General features: G+C 34.5%; 1 protein-coding gene across 1 annotated transcript in view; it reads left to right on the plus strand.

Annotated features, from left to right (window-relative positions):
- LOC145285833 (EF-hand calcium-binding domain-containing protein 6-like) overlaps window positions 1-27,827 on the plus strand; it is a 288,961-nt gene that overhangs the window by 116,394 nt on the left and 144,740 nt on the right. The window contains exons 7-10 of the mRNA XM_080134267.1: window positions 5,537-5,673; window positions 14,424-14,536; window positions 16,884-16,978; window positions 19,941-20,089. Of these exons, the coding sequence (XP_079990393.1) occupies window positions 5,537-5,673; window positions 14,424-14,536; window positions 16,884-16,978; window positions 19,941-20,089 (494 nt within the window). The remainder of the gene's footprint in view (window positions 1-5,536; window positions 5,674-14,423; window positions 14,537-16,883; window positions 16,979-19,940; window positions 20,090-27,827) is intronic.

Here is a 27,827-nt window from a genome sequence, read left to right on the forward strand (position 1 = left end):
ATTTCTTTCTCTTTTTCCCAATTTTATTATTATTTCTATCATTATTAATTAATTAACATTTTCTTACTTTTAATTTAATCATTATTTCAATAACCCTCACAAGGCAAAGATTCACTCCTCCATTCTGCGAAAAAAAAAACATGTCAAAGAACAAGAAAATCCTGCACAATACCGATTCGAGAAAACATCAATTACATAAAAAATAAAAAATAAAAATTTCTTATAAGCATTCACAAAGTCTCATCTTACCAAGAATAAAACTTCAAATAACAAAACACAGTTTCGTGGAAACCCAATTTTGTCCACGTCATCAAATTCTGAGGTCGGCTGCAGCACCTTTACCACCTCACAGAATATCAAAAATAAAAAAAATCACAGTCGTTTACAAAAAATATACAAAGACATTTACAATTAAAATACATAGTCGTTTCCAAAAACAAACAAAAAAAAACACGACTCACTTATAACTTCCAGACAATCCTTCACAAAACAAAAGTTCAAATCGATGGACACTAAAATTGTTCACATCACCCAACACTGAGGATTTTTTTTTAAGAAAAAAAATCACATTTTACTTATCCAAGTGATTATTATTATGGCCTCTTCTGCCATTTCCTAAAAAACATACATTACATTTTAACATTTCATACAACAGTTTACATCGATTTACATACAATGAATAACACTTTTCCACACCAGAAAAAAAATTCCTAAGAAAAAACCGTACAATTAGAGAAAAAAAAATTCACATTGGCAGAACCTGTCCATTGTTTCTTCACAAAAGACACCGAGTTTTACAGTCTAAAAATTGCAACATTTTAAGTGTGTATAATTGTGTAACTTCTAACTCATAACAAATATTTTTGATTGACGTTCTCTCTGGTAATGTGACAGGCATTCTCCCACAGACTGTAACTAAAGTTCATATATTCATATGTCTCCTTTCTATGCACGTCAGCGCCCCCCCCCGCCCCGTGAAGTGGAGGAGACGTCTGTTAAGCCGTCAGTCACCTTCTAAGTCAAAACCCAATCTCATCAATTCAGCTAACCTGATCACGTGACTCACATGCAATCCGATCAGCTGATCCTGACTTCCCGTCAACGTGTCTGCAATATAATTTACACACACCTCTCTCCCTCTCTTTCTCTCTCTCTCTCTCTCTCTCTCTCTCTCTCTCTCTCTCTCTCTCTCTCTCTCTCTCTCTCTCGATCCATTCTCTAACGGTATAATGAATAGACTCTATATTAGTAAAGATAGAGATAATAATTCTTGAGGTCATCACCCTCTAGATATTATATATCTAATAAACACCCATTTTCTCCATCCTATTAAAACTGCACAGCTGCCCACTTACGATGCCCTCCCCATAAATCTGGCCCATAATTATAGTAACCTCTTACGTTTTTAGATGGCAATATGCCTTATTTGAAGGTAAATAAAAGTAAAAAAAAAGATATATAAAAACTCCAAAGGATCTCTATTTCTTTCTTTAATGTTTCTATACAGTTGCGATGTTTAAACAATAACAAAAATGATCCCAAGTTCAGTTCTTTAATGTATTTATCCCTATAAACTTATCCCTATCACCTTATACCTTTTGGTCTAAATCTAAAAGAGAATTAATTGTTACCTAGTGTAACAAGAGAGAAGAAAATGAACAGTTACTAACTTTGAAGTGTGTACATTGTTTTGCACATAGGGCACTCGGTTTTAAGTCTTGCAAAGAACTTGTGTCTGTAGTTCGATATTTTATTAGTGACATTCATTTGCATAAGAGGAGAGCAACTACTTTAAAAACGATTAATTGAGAAAGACAGGAAGCTGCATTTTTTGGAGCTGAAATATGTTGACGAAATGGAGTTCCATTAATTTTCTTACGGGTTTAGATCCCTATAAACTTATTCTTATAAACTTACCCCTATAAACATTAGTTTGATATTTTATTGGTCACATTCATTTGCATATGAGGAGAACAAATACTTTAAGAAGGCTTAATTGAGGAAGACATGAAGTTGCATTTTTGAAGTTGAAAAAAAAACAAAAAAACATTGGAGCTGAGACGTGTTCGTGTTTATTATGGTGTTGTTGAAAAGGAGTTCTGTTGATTTCCTTACGGGATTGCAAAAACGATCAGAAGAATTAAATTCAAGCTGGGTTGTAGACAATTGTCGTAAAATAACAAATTAACTTCTAGAAAGTTTTGCGTATTGTACCTTCATTTTTAGATAATTCATTTAATAGAAATATTACATCTTTTAAAGTATGGTACATTGAAAAATCCAGTTTATTAGCATTTTCATTTATTTATTTATTTTTGTGACGTGACCGTCCCAGGGAATAGTTGGGCTCCCCATTGGGGGGGGGGACCAAGACACCCAGGAAACGCACGAGTCACGACGCATAATTATACATTGCTTATTTAGAATTTATTTCGAAACAGTATTACACTAGGATACAAAAAATACGTTTCTCTCATTTTCTTTTTTTTTTTACATTACCATATAATATATCATTTCCTGGCAGTCTTGCATTTAAGCCCCGGCAAAGTTCGACAACTCTAGAACGGCCACATCATTATTTTACACCGTCAAATCACGAATATTACGAATTATTAGTTTTAAAATAAAAATAATAATTATTGAAGTTTTAAAATAACAAATATGCAATTAATATTAAATAAACTGGAGAAATTCTGGTCACATGTGAAAAGGAAGATGAGGATGGTAGCGACTAATGAAAATGTGTTCCATTCCCATCTAATGGAAGAGTTGTGGAGACGGCGTGAGAAAGGACACGCATTTCCACGAATTATTAAAAGCATAAGAAATGTTGAATTTTCAAAGTTGTTTTATTTTGTATATATAAATTTATATTTTGTTACGTGGTTCATTACTTCAGATTTTATTTTATTCGTTTTTCTGTTAAGACAATAATACACTTTCTAAAAATTGTTTCATTTTTCTGTTAAATAAATAGTTATAAATATATAAAAATGTATATTTTGTTTGTTTACTTTATTTAGTCAAGTGTTTACTTCCAATATTAAACTATTTTTTTATAATAATTACATACTTTTCATTTTAAAACTTTGATAATTTTGACGGTGTAAAATACTGATGTGACCCTTCTAGAGTTGTCGAACTTTGCCGGGACTTAACTGCAAGACTGCCCATTTCCTTTACATTCCGTTTCGTCTGCTGCTTTCTTTTTCTGCTTACTTTTTTCTGATAACTGCTTCAGTGCTTCACGTATTAATTTTTCGGTTAGCGCGTTACAAAATGTAACATACCAACTGTTCTATTACAGCGATTATGACCAATTCAATCTCGATTAGTAACAAATCAGTTTAGGTGTGCTTTAATATATTTACCGACTCACATCGAGAATTAAGTACTGGAGAAAGCTGGGCAGATATGATTGTTTTTTTTTTTTTATTCTTTAATTATCATCGGTGTACCCGGGCGACAGTAAAAAACCCTGCTGAGAGAAAAAATTGGGTTGTGATTTTCATTGATATGAAAATCGGCAACAATGTCATTTTTTTTGTAAATTGTACTCCGAAACTGAAATGACTCAGGGTTAAAGACTAAGGATGTTTATAATTTGAGAGGGTCGCAGGGATGACCTCCCGGGGCATGGAACGTTTGCAGATCCACAGGTGCACTGGGGTGACATAATTGGATACGATTGGTCCAGGGAACAACCCCGGTTTCACCCCTCCCCTGAGTATATGAACGGGGTGCAGTCGAACCCGTCAGTTGGAGTCAGAGTTGTTGAGAGTTGAGACAGGACAACTTGTTGAGGATCGCCACACACTCCCACTCTCTTCCTGCATGAACCTCACCACCATATCGAAGAAAGGAGAGAAATCTACTTATCGACTCAGCAGAGTCTGTCAATAAACATTGAATTGTAGACAATTGTACATAATTCTATATTTGCATATTGTTTTTTTAAATTTAATCAGCAGAATAAAGCACTGAGTTGTTTTTCTTTTGTGTGCATGAAATTGCTTTTCTTCTAGCGCGACAGAAGACGGCATATCAACTTAATCGATCAACTGGGTTTTGCCATACGAAGAAGTTACATTTAGTCACTGACAACTAGGAAAACAACCCTTACGTGACCAGGGATCCTTTGACAAGAGAACCTATCACACTTGGTGTCATGCAACCAGGTGAACTGGCATATTTTTAATTAAGCCGGATGAATTGAGGAAAACAGGAAGTTGCATTTTTGAATGTGGAGACTGATCGTAAAAGTTGAGATTTGTTTGTGTTTACTGCGGCATTGGTGAAAAGGAGTTTCATTAATCTCCTTTTTTTGTTTACAAATACTTTATGAGTGAATGATGGGTTTATAGAGATATCAGATATTGGCAGGTGTGGGAGTTTGCTAACCAGCCAAAGGGAGCTCATCTGCTTTGCAGCAGACTTGACAGTATCTATATATTTATTCTAATTTATGTTGCCTTATTCGACCCCCTCTTGTCAGCCACCCTTTCTCGCACCATCTAAAACATTATGTACAGATGAAAAGTGTGCATGATGACATGATAACAAAGGGTTTCAGTCATCATCATCATCATCATCATCATCATCATCATCATCATCATCATCATCACCACAATAATCATGATTTATATTTTACCTGCTGGCATGTGGTGGACAGCTTTTAGAAATTTGGTTGTTTTGTTTTATGGCATATTGGCTTATTTAATGCTGAATCTAGTAATTTTGGAAAAAGTTTTTATTCTTCAAGTTCTTTTTATCTTCAAATATTTAATTATGGTGTTTGGTTTGGTTGTTTTGTATAGGTTTACAGTAAAAAAAAAGAACCTGTGTTTGTAGTTAGGTATTTTATTGGTGGTATTCATTTGCATATGAGGAGAGCAACTACTTTAAGAAGAATTAATTGAGAAAGACAGGAATTTGCATTTTTTGGAGCTGAAACATGTTAATGAAATGGATTTTCATTAATTTTCTTACGGGATTAAATCCCTATAAACTTATTCCTATAAACTTGCCCCTATAAACTTTCAATTACAAGTTGTCATTTATTTATATCGCTTATCAATTCAACCATTTTAATCACAAAGATGGCTGCATATTGTGAAAGAAAACAAGTAAGTACAGTGTATTTATACAATTTTTATTTACATGAAAGAAACAACAACAGCAAGAAAGTGTTCAACACGAAAGTATTTGAAGTTATAGGATTTCTTTATACACCACGTTCCTCGTCTTTTTACAGTCACTTTTTTTCAGAGTGAAGATCAAATCGTGTGGGTTTCTTACCCGCGATGCCGCTATATACAGATATATAAATATCACTAAAACATCCGCTGAGTCATAAGCTTCATTTCGGTACCTAACTTGCCTGAGTGGGTTGCCTGTAGGCTGAGATAAACCGCGTCACACACACATACACACACACAGTAGGAAAATTTATAATAAGATTATTTCTTTACTTGATATCTGAACTAACTGAATCCTAACCCTAACCCATGTTTTTTTTCTTTTTTTCTCCTCATAGTTCTGCAAGAATGTGTTTGCTGCTTTAAAGGCTTTTCAGGTTTTTGATTCTAACCGGAACGGAAGGATAAACAAGAATAGCTTTCGTAAAGTTTTGAACAAATTTGATTTCAAGTTGACCAATCAACAAATTGAACAGTAAGTTTTGTACAACAAGAATCATTAGAGAAATTTTGTAAACCAGTGGATATAATTCTATATATCTTATTTCTTTCCTGTTTTGCACACATCTCCATACATTTCCTCTGAGCTCATCAGATCTAAGCCTATATTTAAGAATTACATTACACATCCATCAAATCAATCTCCTCTCCATGCAACACATGTCCTCAACCCTCCCTGACGAGGTTTCACTTGCACATATCATCACACTTCCTACACATGTCTGAGAGACCTTTGCTTGGTCAACAGCGATAACGCTCTGCTGATTAATAATGGGGCAACTTCTCTGAACTTACTCCACCCATTCTTAATTCTTGCAATCACACAAACACCTACTCCACCCTGTGCTCCAATGGTATCACCAAGGTAACAAGTTTTCTGAATGAGCTTAATAATTTCTCCATCCAAATATATTTTCTCCACATCTGACTTTTCATCCATTTTCATTGTCTTACACTTTTTTTTCACACAAACTGATTATCATTTCTCGACTTTCAAGTAATTCCGTTGCACGTTTCGTGTACCCAATGCTCATGAATACTATTAAAAATTGAATTACACACGACTTTTTTTCCAGAAACTGAACAGAAGAACACTCCTTTTTTTGAGGGCTTTCCAATGCCACAACCAATGATCACCAATTTGGTTTTTGGTAACATTCACTCTCAGATCTTACCTTTCTGTAGCATTCATCCAAATCTTTAACTGAACAAATAGGCATTCAATTATTTCAAATGCTAAATAATCAGCATACAACATCTTTTCCAAACAACCCGTAAAAAATTCCCAGAGCAACATTTCTAACACTCAAATGCAAAACAATGGAACCACCGATCTAATCCTACTTTAACATTAAAGCTGCTACTAGTCTCTTACTCTTAGACAGAGTTCAAAAGAGAGTCGCCAACCTAATAGGTTCTGCACTGTCAACTAGGTTTCAACTTTTGTCCCATCAATGAAATATTGCATCCTTCTGCCTGTTTTACAAGTATTTTATGATAGCTACTCCGACGAACTACAAACCCTTGTGCCCCCTCAATGTAAATATCTCCAACAAACCCGACAAGCAGCAAAATTCCACCCCCTACACAATAGAAATCCCCGGATGTAAGAAAGCCTTCTACTCCAATAGTTTCTTTCTTAGGACTGCTAGACTTTGGAATTCCCTTCTGGGTTTCTGCTTCCCTGACTGTACTGACATGCAGAAATCCAAGTGTAATGTAAACAGACATTTTGCTGCTCAACTTCCTACATAGTACTCCTGCAAATTATGTCCCAGATAGTAGCCCCCTACATGAAAGTTGCAATGTGCCTGTTTAAGGTGATAATGCAAAAAAAAAGCTCTCTCTGAATGTGCTGTTAATTCTAACATTGCTTTGAACATTTCTGAAAATTGCTTGAGCAACCTCCATTAACCACTTGTTTACATTTATACTTTCTCCACATCTGAGTTCTCATCCATCTACACTGTTTTACACTTTTTCTACAAAAACTGATCATCATCTTTCAACCTATCAATAATTTCACTGCACTTTTTGTTCATGCAATGTTTACAGGTACCACAAAAAATTGAATTGCACCAAACTCCCTTTCCATTAATTTTTTTCTTTTGGGGAGCTTTCCAACACTACAACCGTAGATTATCACTTAAAAATTTTTTTTTTATCCAATTAAAACGCCAATATCTATGTTTATGTTTAGCTTAGAATTTATTGATCTTGTATATTACGACAGTAAAGCAATATTTAAGTAACTCAATCTGAAAAATAAATTACGAAGTAACAAAATATGTCTACGTTGTTATAAAGGTAGGATCCATTAACCACTTGTTTGGCCTTAGTTTACAAAATGTCCACCAGACAACATCTCTTGGTGCTCAATCAAAATCCTTCTCCGGAACTATAACTTCTTACCAAGACATTTCTTTTACATTTGTCTCAGGATAAAAATAGCACCAGTAGTATTTTATCCACAAGAAAGAAATAAAAAAACACAAAAAAAATTGCATTTCATCTATGCTTTTTTTTTTTTTTTTTTTTTTTTTTTTTACATAGGCATCACCACATTATCAAGGCCCAGAGGCCACTCAAGGATAAGGGTTAAAGAGTGTACAGTAGAAATTGGTCAATATAGTAATCATTAGTAATGAAAATTTGGTAAATTTAATAACTTATATGGAACGGCTCATCAAGAACTTATTTACTTTAGACTTGAACACAACCATATTGTAGTCAGCCGGAAAGCAGGAAAACGGAAGACAATTCCACAGGCGTGCAGTTCTAAGAAAGAAGCTTTGTATCTGACTTTTTATTTGCCGCTCAATTATTCTCTCAATCTCTTTCAGGACCTGATCCATCAACTTTTAAGCCTTTGTTATTATCTCTAGTACTCTCCCATTTGCCTTTGTAACGAGTCATAATTGCACTAAATTTCCAGTCTTTCGAGATGATCCCTCTTTTATTTTTTATTTATTTATTTATTTTTTAATTTTCACCCCAAACAAGGCATAGTACTACTTTGAAGTAGGGGGCTACTATCGGGGACATAAGTTGCAGGGATATTATGAAGGGAGATAAGCAGCAAGATGTTTGTTCACATTACACTTGAACTTCTGCATGTCAGTACAGTTGGGAAAGCAGAATCCCGGAAGGGAGTTCCAGAGTCTGGCAGTTCTGGGGAAAAAACTATTGGAGTAGAAGGCTTTCATTACACTTAGGGATCTCTATTGTGTATGGGTGGGATTTAGCTGCTTGTCGGGTTTGTCGGGGGTATTTACGTCGAGGGGGCACAAGTACTTGAAGTTCGTCAGAGCATTCACCATTAAAATACTTGTAGAACAGGCAGAGGGATGCAACATTTCGTCGATGGGACAGAGGCTGAAATGATCTGATTTGTCAAGTTTATGATCATAGCATGATTGTTTCACCCGTATTTTTGCAACAACAGCTGAGAGTTTTGCAGCCTTATTTTTCTTCATCTTCATACCATTTTTTTCTCAATTCAGATACTGTTTTCACAATTACTGCATTGTTTCGGTTCTATTAAAACTCAGTATTCAACAACGTCTAATAATATCATTTCCAAACATTCTTCTTGCTCAGTTATTGTGTTGCTAACACTCCATTGTCATTTTGAATACATCAGAGAGGCGATAGCACTCTCTATATAGGGATGGACCGTACACGCCTATATACGCCTACAAAACAAAACTATCCAAATCTCAACTAAAATCAACTTATAAGTTTCAAAAAGCACATATTCTTACAGAGAAGCGTCTTACGAATCCAGCGAGTGTCAGAACGTCGGTTAAAATGTCAAAAGGGAGCAAAAAAAAAGGGTACAAAAATGGCCAATTGTTCTTCTTTCTTCTTTCTTCTTTCTTCTTCTTTCTTCTTTCTTTTGAGACGATGTATCTCGGTGTACGAACAGTCTCTGACAACAGTTCAAACATCAATCGACTGCTCTTTACACGGAGAAGTGCAGTGACCCATCGCTGTTTAGCTAACTCCATAATTAAATAAGATTACGTGTAATAACAAGTTTTAAACACTATATACCCAATGTAGACAGACCACTTCGAACACGGAACTTCTCTCAAAAGGGACAGCTCCAAATAATACACCGGATGCTCACAGACGTTCCAGTTTGCCAATAGCCTATATTTCTTGGACGCTGAATATTTGAGGTGAACGTTAAGGTTTTTTCTTTAAACAGTAACCCACCAGCGTTAATGAAACCACAAAATCTTTATCTCAGTTGATCAAAATTGTAATAAGAGTAACCTATCAGCAAGTACGACGTCAAAAAAACAATGTTATAAAAACAAATAATTTTTCAGATTTTGGACTGTAAAATATGTACAAAATGTCAATGCTGTGACCAGGATTCGAACCTAGGTTAGCACGGCTACAACGTGGGGTCCTAACCTCTAGACGATCACGGCTAACACTGACGTCTGTCGCTCTTGGCAGAAAGACACATGACTGCTGTAAAACTATTGAAAAATAAGGAGGAAACTTGAAATTCTCACGCATGCGTAAAAATACACTATAGCAACCATTGTTAAATGCAGCTGAATCTCTTCGCTCGCTAAGAAAAGTAGATCAGACCAGTTCTTCTAAGAACTCACCAAACGCCAAAGGAAATAAGTTAAATTAACCGCAAAAGAAACTGCAAGAAAGTCATCTTCTAAGAACTCACTGGAAGCTGACCAAAAAGAATCAAAATCCAAGCCCTAGCCACAAAAATAACTAGATATTGTGGCTACTATACACAATCTACTAATAAAAACAAGTAAGTTTTCTAAAATAAACTACAATAAATTAACCAAGTAACCTCACACTGTCACTGATTAGGACTTCATATAAAGATAACAACTACACTATTGGTGTATATACCGTTCCACACTTTAACTATTGGTGACGGGACAGTATCTCAATTCTATGAGAGTTGTCTTGCTATAAGATAAGTGATATTATAGTAAGATACACATAAGTGTTATATGTTTACATTTAATAAAAAATGCCAAAGTCAGCACGTAGTAAAAAAGCTCAGAGAAATATAGACTATGAAAAAACAAAGTCAAGGTATTATCTGAGCAAAAAGAATACTATCAGAAAAATGCTGAAATAATAAAAATTAAGTGTCATCCAAATCCTGAGGCAAAGAAGGCTGCCTCATGTGCTGACTCAAAAGCACGGTATAACAGGGATCCCGAGGGGAAAAAACTGCCTCACGTGCTCTTTATAACAAAGAACCAGAAAAAAAGAAGGCTGCCTCACGTGCTGACTCAAAAGCACGGTATAACAGGGATTCCGAGGGAAAAAAAGCTGCCCCACGTGCTCTTTATAACAAAGAACCAGAAAAAAAGAAGGCTGCCTCACGTGCTGACTCAAAAGCACGGTATAACAGGGATTCCGAGGGGAAAAAAGCTGCCTCACGTGCTCTTTATAACAAAGAACCAGAAAAAAAGAAGGCTGCCTCACGTGCTGACTCAAAAGCACGGTATAACAGGGATCCCAAGGGGAAAAAAGCTGCCTCATGCACAAACTATTATAAATATAAATATCAAAAACTGCCAAATCTTTGCCAAAACGCCAAAGAATGAACCAAGAAAAATTTAATAGTGAAGGTATGAACATTTTAGAACTTTATAATACTCTAACTGTTTTATCAGAGAGGCGGTAGCACTCTCTATGTAATATAGAACCGATGGAGGACCAAGAAGCACTCCTAAGGCCCAAAACCCAAAGACCTAAAACCCAGCAGGAAGCGACCTGCTACTAATGGAGGCGGCAATGAGCCGCCTCCTAAAAAAGACAATACTGTCATGAATGTAAGTTTAAAAATAAGACTGTAAGTAAAAATACTAATTAACAAGAATAAAAAAGCATTGGAAATGCAAAAGGATATAGGGATGGTATGCCAAAAAGTATACAAACAAGATAGCTATGAATGGCTAGGCACATGGAAATAGAATTGCATCCAAAGTATAGCCCTATAGCTTTTTACAACCGTAATGATGGCACGGAATGAAGATTGGAGAAAATCTATAGGGCTATACTTTGGATGCAATTCTATTTCCATGTGCCTAGCCATTCATAGCTATCTTGTTTGTATACTTTTTGGCATACCATCCCTATATCCTTTTGCATTTCCAATGCTTTTTTATTCTTGTTTAATTAGTCATGCTTAGAAAAAGGAAGGATTGGTCACTGATTAAAAATTTAGATTTTATTTAATAAGACACATATTTTCTGCAACCATGCGACCATTTTTTATATAAGCGTTTTTGATTGGTTAATTAACCAAAACTTTACCAATCGCAATGTTTGTTCTAGATTAAAGAATTTTTTTTTTTTTTTTTACATGGGGGTCACCACTTATCAAGGCCCGGAGGCCACTCAGGGATAAGGGTTATTGCATGTACAGTAATCAATGAGATAGTATTGTTGTAAACATTAGTATTGGAGATTTGATAGAGTGTCTTACTTAAGGGGTCGGTTTGTCAGGAATTTGTTTATGTTGGATTTGAAGACATCCAAGTTGTAGTCAGGTGGGAAACAGGCAAGCGGAAAAGAGTTCCACAGTTGTGCACTTCTGAGAAAGAAGCTTTGCTCATGGAATCTACGTTTTGATTTAGGCACAGATAAAAAGTGGGGAAGATTATTGACAGTAGTTTCAGCCAGACGGGTGTTTCTCGTGAAAGATTCGCGAGGGGGGGGACAAGAGATTGGAGCTCAGACGAGCACTTGCCATGGAAATAGCAATAAAACAAAGACAGGCTCGCAACGTCTCTTCTGTGGGAGAAAGGCTGCAGGGAAGAGAAAAGGGCTTCCCTCACTAAACCACAAAGTCTATTTTGTACTCTGTCAAGGCAGGATAGGCTGTTTTTAGCAGCTCCTGCCCAGATGTGGCAGCAGTACTCCATCCTTGGACGTATTTGGCTTTTATACAGATAGAGAATTGCATCAGTAGTGAAATATTTTCTGGAGTGGTAGAAGGATCCCACCATTTTCCCAGCGTCCTTGGCAACAGACCTGATGTACTTGTTCCATTTCAGATCAGGAGTAAAGGTAAAACCCAGAAGCTTGTCAAAACATGGAGCCTCTCCCAGACGAGAGCCATCCATTTCAATTGATGCCAGATGGGGATCAGAGCGTTGATGATGTAAAGATAGAAGCTTGGTTTTGGATGCATTAAAAGTGATCAGCCACCTCTTCCCCCACTGCATCACATGCTCAAGAACAGAGAAGAGAGAATTAGAGAGAACTTTGTCATTTACAGCCTTTGATGTGTTGCCATAGATGGTCGTGTTATCAGCATAGATGTCAACGAATGATTTTAGTATGTTTTTTGGGAGATCATTGATGTAGACCAGGAAGAGAGTTGGGCCCAGGATGGACTCCAGCATTAATACTGTGGGCCTCTGATTTCTGCCCATCAACCACTACTCTTATGAGCCTATCGAAGAGAAATGATTTAATGATTGAGTAAACATTTCCAGTGATACCGTAGCTGGAAATCTTGTGAAGTAGGCCCTTATGCCATACCTTATCGAAGGCCTTCGATATGTCAAGAGCAATTGCCCTGGAAAGGAAACCTTTGTCAAGAGATTCACTAATCCTATGAGTTGCAGAGCGGAAACCATATTGCATGTCACTAAGAAGGTTGTTTCTGTTGAGGTGGTTGACTACTTCTTTATTTAATATGGATTCCAACAACTTACTCATGACACACAGGAGACTTATTGGTCTGTACTGAGAGGGAGATGATTTATCACCTGAATTCTTAAATACAGGGCATACTGATGAGGTTTTCCAGGGTGTTGGAAAGCAATTCTCCTTAAGGCAACACTTAAACAGTTTTGTAAGTATGGGGGCAAGTTCTGGTTGAAGCTTTTTCAACACTATAACTGGAATTCCATCAAGGCCAGTTGCTTTACTGGAATCAAGGTTCTTGATTAGCTTGACGACTTCGCGCACAGATATTTGTATGTTGCATAGTGTGTTGTCTGTTATAGGAGGAAATACGGGGAGTTGATGGCCTTTGTCGCATAGAGTAGAGTTGCAAAGTTCTTGGCAAATAGTTTGGCCTTGTCTGATGCTGACGAGATGACCTCAGGTCCATTGATGATAGTTGGGATAGAACACATGCTTCTGTTCAAGATCCTGTTTGCTATTTGCCAGAACTGGTGGGAACCAAGCCACTGCTCAGCTACTTTGGATTTAACGGACTGAGCATATAGCTCTCTTATATTTTTTATTACTCTTTTACAGTGGTTGCTGGCAGTCCTGAAAGCAGCTTTAGTCTCAGTACATCTATTACGTTGGTAGTTATGGAAAAAGTGATTTCTTTGTGCAATGGCAGCAGCACATTCTGGAGAGAACCATGGCTAGCTGTTAGATTTTTGTTGGAATTCTTTGGATGGTATGAATCGGTCTATGCCTACAATTAACTATTCCGTCAGATCTGATACTATAGAGAACACATCCTTTTTAAACATGGAATTCAGAGGTAGGTCAGATATGAATGTACGAAAGCTATCCCAGTCAGCCATAGAGTATCGATATACAGTACGGTGGAGAGGTATGTCTGAAGACTTATTACATTTCATTTTTATCTTAACTGCTACAACAGAGTGGTTGGAGGATCCCAGAGGAGATAGAACGGAACATGAACATAGCTCAGGGGAAGTTGTGAGAAAAAGGTCTAGAAGGCTTGCATACTGACCGGTAGTATCAGGTACACGGGTGGGTTCGTGAACAATCTGAGTGAGGTCATAGGTAGTAGCAAAATCATGACAGAACCTCCCCTCGTCATCGGTTTTATTCAAGTGGGTCAGCCATTCCACATTATGGACATTGAAGTCACCGCAAAGGTGAATGTTAGCCGTAAATGTTTAATCTCATTTAACTAAATTACACATTGAATTATAATATTGAATTATAATATTGAATTATAATATTTCAATTGTGCAAAATAAAACGATTTTGGTTCACTTGCTAATTTTAGAATTGAATGTTACATTTATAAAAGTAATTTTGAAGCCTTTAAATTGTCAATTAATAATTATTTTCTAATTAGAATTAAAATCTATCACCAAACTTTCTATCAATGATTATTTCAAGGATATGTAAAATATTATCTTTATTATTAGTGCAGAATTTCAATTTAATAAACACTGAAGAGTATAAAATAATTTTATCTTTATTTAAATTTTACAGGTTGTGGTTAAGTGAAAATTCGAATAATTCCCGAACATTGGATTATAACCGTTTCATACAGAAATTGATTACATCTGGCAATACTTCTAATTCCTGTTCTGGCAGTATCAGTAGTAAGTTGCAAGAAGTTCTTTGTTTTTCTTTGAAATATCATATAAATGTAAAAGATCCAAACTTTACAATATTAATAAACCATTATTAACTAGTATTAATATTAACTATTGTGACTCGTGGAAATTTTACAGAATAAGAAATATATTTAATGAATAAATATGTTTTGAGAAAGCTAATATTTTTCTAGAGAGTGCAAAAAATTATTTTTTTGAACAGAAAAAAAAACAAAAGCACACAGCAAATATGAGTTTATTGATATTTCTATGAAAATAGTGTCCATTGCATTTCTACTATTATATAAAAAGAACTTTGTGTGTGTGTGTGAGAGAGAGAGAGAGAGAGAGAGAGAGAGAGAGAGAGAGAGAGAGAGAGATCCCTATGGACTCTTAAACGACTGGGCCAATATTTATGAAATTTCACACAAATGTACTTTATGTTTCTGGCAGTGTTCTTAGATATGATTTGTATCAGAATATCTTCGATAAATATCGATAATCAATAATCGAAAAAAATCTGATGAAAGAAAGAACAGATAATTTTGGCTAAGGTTAACATCTTATACAGCCTAACATCACAAGTGCACTTGAGAAGTTTTATTACCACAAAAGCAGAAAGGCCCGGCATATAAAATCAACAGTAGGTTCTTTGATATGACAGAGGCACATTCGAAATGAATCTTTCTGTTGAACCATGATACTTGACTTTTTCATTTTAAACTAAAACTGAAACCATTATCACTGTACAAACATGCAGAAAGGACCGGCGTATAAAACCAAAAGTAGGTTCTTTGATATGACAGGGACGCGTTCGAAATGTATGTTTCTGTTTAGAGTACAATTGAACCATGATACTTGATTTTTACATTTTAAACTTTAATTCAAGCCGTTATATATAAAAATAATTTTATAAAATCAACAGTAGTTTCTCTACAGTGCAATATAGGCTACACTATACTGTGCGGAGTCATGTGAAGCTTCCTCCCAGTCGACCGTGATGAGTCCCCAACTAGAGCAAGCAATCAATTGATTTGATTAAAAATGGACGATTTCATAGATTTTAATGACAATAAAAATATGGGAGTGTGAAACATTCGTTGATCATTATTCTGTCCCGAGCAACGTCGGGTTTTCCTGCTAGTTTTAAATATAGAACTGACCAAAATGACATAAATTAATAAGTTACTAATAAATACTCAAAAAATGATATTGTTCTACATAGTTCACTACAAATAATAAAATTATATTATAGGAGACAATCTTTAATTTACTCCTTCAGTTCAGTACTTCTTGGCAGACAGTGTTCATTTTTGCCCTGTTTCTTTTGAATGTTCCCTTTTTTACATAATGTTCCCCTGACTTATTTTTTTTTGTTGAAGAACAGCTGCACATCAAAATTACAATGAGTTCCTTTTTCACACCATTACAATAATGATCTTATATCATCAGTAGAATGATATTCGAAAACGAGGCTACATCAAAGGGAGGTCACTCTCATAGTCTTGTAATCCTATATATAGAAATGTATAAACATATACACATACATAACTTTATATAAATTGTGATATATATGTATAAATAGCAACAATGTCTCATCTTGGAAATATTGTTAAATACAAAGGTTTTGACCATTCCACTAGCCATTTTTTTTTTAGTTTATTCCATTCTCCCCTCAAACAAGGTACAGTGCCACTTTGATGTGGGGGCTACAATCGGGGACATAAGTTGCAGGGATACTATGTAGGAAGTTAAGCTGCAAGATGTCTGTTCATATTACACTTGAATATCTGCATGTCAGTACAGTTAGGAAAACAGGAACCCAGAAGGGAGTTCCAGAGTCTAGCAGTTCTGGGAAATAAACTATTAGAGTAGAAGGCTTTCTTACATCTAGGGATCTCTACTGTGAAGGGGTGAGATTTTGCTGATTGTCGGGGGTATTTATATCAAGGGGGTACAAAGGGTTGTAGTTCATCAGAACATTCACCATTAAAATACTTGTAGAACAGGTAGAAGGATGCAACATTTTATCGATGGGATAGAAGCTGAAGCCTAGATGATAGTTCGGGAGAGGACCCTGTTCTCGCTCCTAAAAAAGGGAGGCTGTTCTTTTCCCCACTTCATCTGCACCTTAAGATAACCTGTTCAAAAAGGTTTACATGGTTCCAACATTATTTACAAATATGTCTTTATTTACTGTCCACTGCAGGATAAAAAAAAATGAGCCCTTTACTCTTTGGCTGCAGCAAAAATATGAACAGGCTCCAGGAGCATACTCCTTTCTTTATAGCTCTATTAAATACAATCTCTGCTTTGTGTTGATATTGATTTCACTATTTTAATTTCTTTTCAGCCAATACGTGGCCAGCATACAAGAAGGCTTTCACAATCACCGTTCCCAATGACAACGAGATGTTGCGACGATTTTATATGCAATTGGGAGATGTCGTAAGAATTTGTATTTGTTCTCTTCATCAACATTTATACTACCTTCATCCACAACGTGGATATTTATACTACCTTTATTTAAAGTATACATCATTTGAATAGTTGAGAAGGATGGTGTAGTTTGCTTGAAGCATCGTGCATAGTGTGAAAGTAGTTGTATTTGAAGGCTATATCAATGAGGTTCATGGGAAACACTGTGGACACAAGTTAGCATATAAAAGAATAATGACAATATTAGAAGGAATTTTCAATAATTTTCAATTATATTATGTTTATTTACTAACATAATGTGTCGTACAAGATGGTAGATGTTGATGTCCCTAATTTTCGAGAGTAGTATCTCTTCTTCAGGGGAGAAATAAAAAGAAACATATACAACTTCTCGGTGAGGCTTTCCTTTGTCTGTTTTATTTATTTATTTATTTACTTGAATAGTTAAGTATTCTGTTGTAACTATTGCTACTACTACCACTTCCAATATGAAGGTAATTTCCACCCCTCTCAACATCTAATATCTACCATATTCCTGATAGAGTTTGCTTGACTATGATTTAATAAGACTTTGTTTTTATTTTCAAGTTTCTCTCGATTTATTAAACATCAGTTAATATATAACCCTATGCTATGATGACTACATACATTCTGAATGGTTGCTCTTTCAGTTTTTCTGTACCCACGCTCGGTATAAAAGATCCAATTTTGGAATTGACACAACTTAGTTGGTGACTTAGGTAAGTGGTCAACTCGGTTGGTGTTGTGGTGTGCCCACCCACGGATAAGAATGAACTCTTCCACTTATTATAATATAAAGACCAAAAGAATATGTCTTTTGGCATTACCACACAAGTTAGCACAAGTTATGCGTACTTGGCAGTCGGATCGGCATATAACTACACTCTTTATTTGTTGTATTTGTTTTTCTGTTCAATATACTTTGTTTCCATTAATTACTGAGTTGTGCCTTTCTTCTGGACCTTTACACTGGCGACAAGGAAAATTAAAAATCTTGACCCTTTGTCACCAACAACGACGAGGGATTATTAAGGAACTTTGAATTTATATATCATCTACAACACTGACAACGGATGAATTCTTAATGAAACTTTTTACTCAAGAACCTTAAAAAGGACACCACAACGGGCGACAAGGATGTACAATCAGAACCTTAAAAAAGAAACAAACGTGGAGAAACAACAGCAAAATTTCTTAACAACCTCAAAGCAAAAAAAAAAAAAAAAGGAAAGAAACTTTATCGACGGACTTGGGAAAAATCTGTAAGTTGAAGTTTTTAAAAGTAAAAGAAGTTCATGCTTTCATTTTAGTGATTGTGTTAATGTTGAACATGAAAAATAATACATTATTTAAAAAAACATCACCGAGGAAATTATAAATTTTTATTTTACTGCTGACTAAAGTCCAACTGCAAAAAATTTTTATGCAAAATATGTGCGGTTAAAAAATGTTAAATTCAACACTGCTGCCAAAAACGTTCTACTCCAAATCTCGACATTCTCCTGTTAAAGCTCAACTCCAAATTTTGACGCTCTGCTATCAAAAATTCAACTCCAAATCTTAACACTCTACTGTTAAAATTCAACTCCAAATCTTAACACTCTACTGTTAAAATTCAACTCCAAATCTTAACACTCTACTGTTAAAATTCAACTCCAAATCTTAACACTCTATGTTAAAATTCAACTCTAGAACACGACGCACTGCTGACGACATTTGCTACTGTGACATCCAAATCAAAAATCATTTTTGTCTCTGAAAAAATCAGGCTTTCTATATACAACCGAAAGCTTCTCATTTGCATGTCATGTGACAACATTACAAGCATATAAAGAGAAAGGTGGCCTTTTTTCTTCTTCTTTTTCTTCATTCTTCTTATCTACATGGAACTCCAAAGACTGCACACAAACAGGTTTGTACTAATTTTTAATCACAATATGTATTAAAAAAGTGATTTTTTTCTTAGCGAATATAAAAGAAGAAAATAGTTTTTGCTTGTTCATTTTTTTACATTATAAATGTAAAATTTAAATTTATAAAGCCATACTTATAAAGACACTTTTAAAACATGGAAGATTTCAAATCTAGTATACTCCAATTGACTAAATACTAAATGGATTTGCAACAAAAAAATTATGATAAATTCCATAAACTACTCAAATAACAGCAAAAAAAAAAAAACAAAGAAGGATTACTGCCACATCAACCGCAGAAAGAACGACAGCAAAAAACAAAAAACAAAAAAAAAAAACAAAGAAAAACTAATAAAAAAAACAGCAAAAAAAACGAAGAAAGACAGCAAAAGTTTGAAGAATTATTATTACAGTGTCGACTAGGGGTTAAAATACTGAGAAATAAAATTCTTTTTTGTAACTTAACTGCTTCCACAGTTTGTTGTCTATAGTCACGGTGGTTATGAGTTAAATTTGATCTCCAACTGCTGGATCATAAATGTAATCTCATCTAGTCTCGGACCCATCAAATGTATTCAGGCATTCATTGGTCGTTAGAGCCACACATGTATCGTCAGTTTTACCTTAGAGATACACAAAATATACAGGCCACTAAGTCCGAGTCGTAACACAATTTTCACACCAACGGATTTTCGGATGAAAACTCTCATCACTAAAAAGATAGAAAAGGAAGCCGATATCACCACCTATTAGTTTAAACATACAACTCTGGAAATAGGGGGCGATAACCGTATATGTCTTAAACCTGAAGGGTGTTATGAAGTGTGCCCATGTGTGTGCTGCATACAAGCAAGGCTGAATAGTATTTTCACAAACGTTTATAAAGTACTCAACAAAATAAACACTGATGAACTCCAAATAAATTCATGCACAGTTATGAGTACTTTGTGTGTATTTGTTCGACAGGTTATAACAACTGTTTCAGAACGTTTTCATGCAAATCTGCCTTCTTTTTTTTTTTTTTTTTCTGATTTTAGATTTTCCGCCATCACTATAAAATCCGTAAAGCTTTTGAAACTGTTGACACAAAACTCCAAGGATTTATTACTGTGGAAGACTTCCGACAGATCTTGGAATCATTTATGAGGCCAATGTCAGATAAACTTTTCGGCAATCTCATGAATTGGTAATTTATTTTAATCTTTTTGGATCCTTTCTTTGGAATTGATATATATATCTATATGCATTTGAGTATGTTTTATCTATATATCTATAAAAGTGAAAATGTGTGTGTGAGGACAATTCTCAACCTATATGCTCAACAAATTTTTTGATTCACAGATTTGAAATTCGGTATATAGGATATTCAGACATGTGGAAAACGTTTTAATCGGTTTTCATCCAGAGAAACAGGCTTCTAAGAAGTCAAAATTGAAAAATTGGTATGTGGGGGCGGAGGGGGTGGATTTTTATCTGTTTGCTAACTGTTCCACAAATGCACATGCGTTAATGGTTGACATGAGAGATTCATTATGTTAAAAATAAGTAGGTTTGAAAACACTTTTTAAAGATCGCCTAATGGTTATCGTACTTGATTCACTGTCTTTAGGTTTTGGTTTCGATCTCAGCTCTTTTACTTACATAATATGAACTGTTTAGAAAAAACATAATACTCGCACGCACATGTTTCAATATATTTCCGTTTTTTTACTTAATTTTTAAAGGAATTTAACGTTACGTTTAATACCTATTGCGTTTCTGTTTATGATAAATAAGAATTCTGCATTAATTAAAATATAATAGTTATGCATATTTTATGACCGAGCAACACTGGGTGGCCTGCTAGTATATCTATAAAAATGAGAATACGTGTGCATGTGTGAGGATACTTCTCAAACTATATGCTCAACGAATTTTCGATCTAAAAACTTGAAATTTGGTAAATAGAATATTCAGACATGTGGAAAACTTTTTATATATTTTCATCTGAAAAAAAAAGGGCTGCTAAGGGGTCAAAATGGAAAAATTGATACGTGGGAGTCATCGCATTTTAATCTGTTTGTTAACTGTTTCATGAATGCGCATGTATGAATCGTTTACATTACATATTACTTATGTTAAGAATAAGTAGGTTTGAAAACACTTTTTAAAGATCATGTCACGCTGGTCTAATGGTTATCGTACTTGACTCACTGCTTTGGTTTCAATCTTAGCTCGAGTATTTTTTTCTCTTTTTCTTACTTACAAGGAGTGAACAGTTTAGAAAAAAACATAATACTCGCATGCACATGTTTCAGTTTCTGCATGAATTAAAATATAATATTTATGCATATTTTACGACCGGGCAATGCCAGGCGACCTACTAGTATGTTTATATATTTGTATGTACATGATTCACTCCTAAACTAATTGAGGTAACATGATTCACTCCTAAACTAATTGAGGTAACATGATTCACTCCTAAACTAATTGAGGTAACATGATTCACTCCTAAACTAATTGAGGTAACATGATTCACTCCTAAACTAATTGAGGTAACATGATTCACTCCTAAACTAATTGAGGTAACATGATTCACTCCTAAACTAATTGAGGTAACATGATTCACTCCTAAACTAATTGAGGTAACATGATTCACTCCTAAACTAATTGAGGTAACATGATTCACTCCTAAACTAATTGGGGTTTTTCCATACAATAATATGATTGGCTGGCGTAAGCCATAAATATAGGTGGGTATAGCTGTGACGACCATGCATGGAAGTGCTCAAAAATATATGTCCAAGTTGGGCCTGCCTATAGCGAAAATGAGTTCGTGCAAAGGCTATAAAAAAGCCGATAACAGTCATTCGGCGAGTAACTTCCAAGGTTGCTCTGGTAACGTGTTGTGTTGTGTTGTGTTGTGTTGTGTTGTGTTGAGTCATTGCGTTCAGGAGCGTGTTGATTACTCAGAGGGGTTCATGTCAAATCGTCAGATGTGTTTGAGTTCGAATCGACGGTGTTGTTCAGAATCGTATCATGTCGAATTGGAGGTGCTTGAGTTCGAATCGATGGTGTTGTTCGGAATCGTGTTATGTCGAATCATTAGAGGTGCTTGAGTTCGTGTCAACAGTGTTGTTTGGGATCGTATCATATAGAATCAATGGAGATGTTTGGGTTTGAACCGATGATGTTGTTCAGGATTGTGTCGTGTCGACTCAACAGAGGTGTTTGGGTTCGAATCGATAGTGCTGTTCAAGATCATGTCAAATTGTGTGGATGAAATTATTTAGGACTGTGCTGCCATGCGTGATGTATTTTTTTCGTTCTTTTTTCCTTTGTGAAGTAACAATAACTACCTGGGATAGACGTAGAAAGATACGCCAAAAGCCTAAAGCTTAAGTATATTACCAGCTATGACCGTCCATTAACCGTCCATTAGAATGTTTTATTTGATTACTGTAGACTATTTAGACTATTCAGCTACTTCAAACAAAATATATCCCTTTTCTGGGATACATCTTTAATTAACTGATTATTATGGAACACAGCTGCTAGGCGTAAGGGTCATAATGAGGGCTATGTTTAGTTTAATTTAATTTTACATAAAAGGAGTAAAAAGAGGGTGGAAGCCTTTTATTAAAATTCAGATCCCTGAAATTTTTGCAACATTTTAACTGTAGGTATTTAAAAATAAGTATTCCTCAAATTTTAGTTTTTTTTGTTTTTAACATTTTAAAGGGTTTTAGGGGTTCATTATGTGTGCAAAACCTTTCATTTGAAAATTAAAATATATCAGATTTTATTCATAGTCATTAAGAAAGATTCCCTGAATTTCAATTTCTTCTTAAGACTCATTATGCTTAAGCCTTAAATTTGAGACATTTTTTGATTTGGATCAAAATTAGAACAAGGATTCTAGACATAAGTTTTAGTATCATTATAACTTAATTTTAATCTTTGTAAAGGAGCTTAATAGTGGTGCAAAACTGTTCTGTTCGAGGAATTAATTTTACTCGTTTTGGGGCAGGCATTCTTCTAGTGTATATACATATATATGTTAGTGATAGAACGATTCCAATACAATTTCCGATTCCGATTATTTATAAACCTCTAAATATTTAACAAAATATATCCCTTTTCTGGGATACATCTTTAATTAACTGATTATTATGGAACACAGCTGCTAGGCGTAAGGGTCATAATGAGGGCTATGTTTAGTTTAATTTAATTTTACATAAAAGGAGTAAAAAGAGGGTGGAAGCCTTTTATTAAAATTCAGATCCCTGAAATTTTTGCAACATTTTAACTGTAGGTATTTAAAAATAAGTATTCCTCAAATTTTAGTTTTTTTTTGTTTTTAACATTTTAAAGGGTTTTAGGGGTTCATTATGTGTGCAAAACCTTTCATTTGAAAATTAAAATATATCAGATTTGATTCATAGTCATTAAGCAAGATTCCCTGAATTTCAATTTCTTCTTAAGACCCATTATGCTTAAGCCTTAAATTTGAGACATTTTTTGATTTGGATCAAAATTAGAATAAGGATTCTAGACATAAGTTTTAGTATCATTATAACTTAATTTTAATCTTTGTAAAGGAGCTTAAAAGTGGTGCAAAACTGTTCTATTCGAGGAATTAATTTTACTCGTTTTGGGGCAGGCATTCTTCTAGTGTATATACATATATATGTTAGTGATAGAACGATTCTAATATTTTTCCGATTCCAATACAATTTCCGATTCCGATTATTTATAAACCTCTAAATATTTAACTATAAAGTTATTATTTTTTTCCGATTACCGTAAAAACACATGTTAAATGTACAGATATTTTCTCAAACATAAAAACACACTTGGGGGGGGGGTTATAGATTTTAGCTTTACCGGTAGTTCAAAATCAATAAATATTTATTTTATTATTACTATCAGCAGTGGAAGATTTTGTTTTAAAAAATCAAATAAATAAAGATAATTAAAGGAATCGTTTGTAGCATCGGAAAATATGCACAAATTTTCCCGATTCCGATGCCCCAAAAAGTTCCAATATTTCTGATTCCTGATTCTGATAATCGTCCCCAAACTTTATATATATATATATATATATATATATATATATATATATATATATATATATATAGAGAGAGAGAGAGAGAGAGAGAGAGAGAGAGAGAGAGAGAGAGAGAGAGAGAGAAAGCGTGTGAAATTATCAATTAAGTTTTCATAGGAGGAAGCATAACAAAATCATGTTTATATGCACGATCGTTTCGAAATTATATCCTTTTATTCATTCTAGCATATATATATATATATATATATATATATATATATATATATATGCATTTTATTTTTTATTACCGTATCTTTCTGTTAAGTTACATTATTGTTTCAGCTAACCGGCCGTTTTTTGGCCGTCTGTAGCTTCCTCTGAGTATTCAACACGCTCCTGGATGCAATGACTCAACACAACACAACACGTTACCAGAACAACCTTGGAAGTTACTCGCCGTAGTCTGAGGAAGCTACAGACGGCCAAAAAAAACGGCCGGGTAGCTGAAACAATAATGTAACTTAACAGAAAGATACGGTAATAAAAAATAAAACGCATATTTGCTCTACAACAGTATTGAGCACTTTCTTCAGTTTTTATTAATTACCATTTATGCTATATATATATATATATATATATATATATATATATATATATATATATATATATATAAATATGCACAAATTTTCCCGATTCCGATGCCCCAAAAGTTCCAATATTTCTGATTCCTGATTCTGATAATCGTCCCCAAACTTTATATATATATATATATATATATATATATATATATATATATATAGAGAGAGAGAGAGAGAGAGAGAGAGAGAGAGAGAGAGAGAAAGTGTGTGAAATTATCAATTAAGTTTTCATAGAAGGAAGCATAACAAAATCATGTTTATATGCACGATCGTTTCGAAATTATATCCTTTTATTCATTCTAGCATATACAGTGATGATCATATTTATTGGCACGGTAAAATAAAAGTTAAATTTTGTCTAATAAATTCTAAAAAAGGGATTAAATTAAAGAAAATAACAAAGTATATTATGTATTTTTAACTGGCCTTTCCGATGCAGCAATCGGATTTTAGAAAAAATAAATAACAAAGGAACAACAAACATAATTGCAAAAAACCCTTGTTCAAAATTATTGGCACGATTTATTTAATAATCAATTGTATAGCCTTTGGCCTTGATTACCTTCCTCAGTCGCTTTTCATAGTTTACAACCAAGTTGTTGCACTCTTCAGTAGTAATTTTAGCCCACTCTTCCTGACAATAATCCTCCAATTGAATAAGATTCTTAGGCTTCCTTTGCATTACCCTCAATTTTAATGTTCTCCATAAATTTTCAATTGGATTAAGGTCTGGGCTTTGTGATGGCCACTCCAAAACATTAATATGATTGTCCTCAAGCCATTTCTTAGTCAGTTTAGCCGAATGCTTTGGGTCATTATCTTGCATGAACCACCAACGACGACCAAGTGAGAGCTCTTTAGCAGAGTCTTTCAGGTTTTCATCCAATATTTTAACATAATCTTCCTTTTTTATGCTACCTGTGACCTTAACAAGTCGCCCTGGTCCAGAGGCAGCAAAGGATCCCCAAAACATCAAACTGCCTCCACCGTGCTTCACTGTGGGTATGGTGTTCTTAGGCAGGAAAGCTTCGCCAGATTTTCTGTAAATATAAGACACTTTATTATGGCCAAATAACTCTATTTTCGTTTCGTCAGTCCATAGAACACGTTTCCAGAATGCAACATCTTTATCAATATGACGTTTTGCAAAGGCTAGCCTTGCTTTCAGGTGCATAGGCTTCAATAAGGGAGTCTTTCTCGGACGACATGCTTTTAAACCAGCTCTCTTCAAAACTCTACCAACTGTATGTCGAGATACATTCACTCCAGAGGTGCTCTGTTCATCAACAATCTCCCCAACAGAGATCCTTGGGTTTTGTTTTACTTGTCGAACAATTTTCCGTTCATCTCTTGGGGAAAGAATCCTTTTTCTCCCTCTACCCTCTAAACTCATAACGTGGCCTTGCGATTTGAACTTGTTTATTATGGCTCTAACAGTGGATTTGGGAAGGTTTAGCTTCTTTGAAATCTTATCATAGCCCTCCCCATTGGTATGGCATGCTACAACAAGCTTCCTGACGTCTTCGCTGTGTTCCTTAGTTTTAACCATGGCGATTGAAAATTATAATTTAGTCACTTATAATAGTTTAAATAAATCGCTATCTAAAAATTATCTGAAAAAAATTATTCACTGAATTAGCGTTAAACAAGCATAATATGGCTATAAAAAAGTTCAGAAAGCACGTAAACCGGAAATTGATTGATATTATACTGATACTAAAAGAAAAACAAAGCCGTGCCGATAATTTTGAACAAGGGTTTTTTGCAATTATGTTTGTTGTTCCTTTGTTATTTATTTTTTCTAAAATCCGATTGCTGCATCGGAAAGGCCAGTTAAAAATACATAATATACTTTGTAATTTTCTTTAATTTAATCCCTTTTTTAGAATTTATTAGACAAAATTTAACTTTTATTTTACCGTGCCAATAAATATGATCATCACTATATATATATATATATATATATATATATATATATATATATATATATATGCGTTTTATTTTTTATTACCGTATCTTTCCGTTAAGTTACATTATTGTTTCAGCTATCCGGCCGTTTTTTTTTGACCGTCTGTAGCTTCCTCTGAGTATTCAACACTCCTGGACTCAACACAACACGTTACCAGAGCAACCTTGGAAGTTACTCGCCGTAGTCTGAGGAAGCTACAGACGGACAAAAAAACGGCCGGGTAGCTGAAACAATAATGTAACTTAACAGAAAGATACGGTAATAAAAAATAAAACGCATATTTGCTCTACAACAGTATTGAGCACTTTCTTCAGTTTTTATTAATTACCATTTATAATATATATATATATATATATATATATATATATATATATATATATATATATAGTCTTGGAAGTTTTTAACCGTTCAAAAGTATATAAACAACTATTAGTCCAAAGTCCTTCATTAGAAAACTTCTTTGCTTGTAAGTCTTTTGCTCTCTTGCAATCACTGTCTCAAGACTAAGCTTATTTCCTTTAATAATTACAGGAAACACTTTCAACCACTGATAGCCATGGCTAATGATACACTACTTGAAAGCTCCTTGTTCAAACTCCTTCGCATAACGTTCATATGGAACATGAATTAGAATAAATACATCTCTACTATGCTAGAAGATTATTTAAACCTGAGAATATCCTGTACCTTTAAAAGACCATCATTCGCTTATGCGTCTCGTATTTTTGTCACATTTGGGCTGGGGCATTTGTTACTAGTTTCACACTCTTAGACAGGGTTAAAAAAAAGTTACCAACCTAATAGGTCATGCACTGTCAGCTAAGCTTCAACTTCTGTCCCATCGACGAAATGTTGCATCCTTCTGCCTGTTTTACAAGTATTTTAATGTTAGGTGCTGATGAACTACAAGCTCTTGTATCCCCTCGACGTAAATACCCCCGACAAACCCAACAAGCAGCAAAATCCGAACCCTACACAGTAAAGATCCCAGAAAGCGTTCCACTCTAATAGTTTCTTTCTTCGGACTTTTAGATTTTGGAATTTCCATTCGAGTCTCTGCTTCTCTGACAGTACTGACATGGAGAAGTTCAAGTGTAATGTTAACAGATATCTTGCTACTCAACTCCCTACATAGTATTCCTGCAAATTTTGTCCTAATTAGTAACCTCTTACATCCAAGTGACACTGTGCTTTGTTTGAGGCAAAAAGCAGTAAAAAAAAATTCTGCATATTAATTGTAAACGACATCAGTTCTTTTCCATAGAAAAACTGTTTCAGGTATTTAAAA

The sequence above is a fragment of the Euprymna scolopes genome, chromosome 10, assembly GCF_053919585.1.
Source record: "Euprymna scolopes isolate OS-2025 chromosome 10, ASM5391958v1, whole genome shotgun sequence".
Classification (NCBI taxonomy): domain Eukaryota; kingdom Metazoa; phylum Mollusca; class Cephalopoda; order Sepiida; family Sepiolidae; genus Euprymna; species Euprymna scolopes.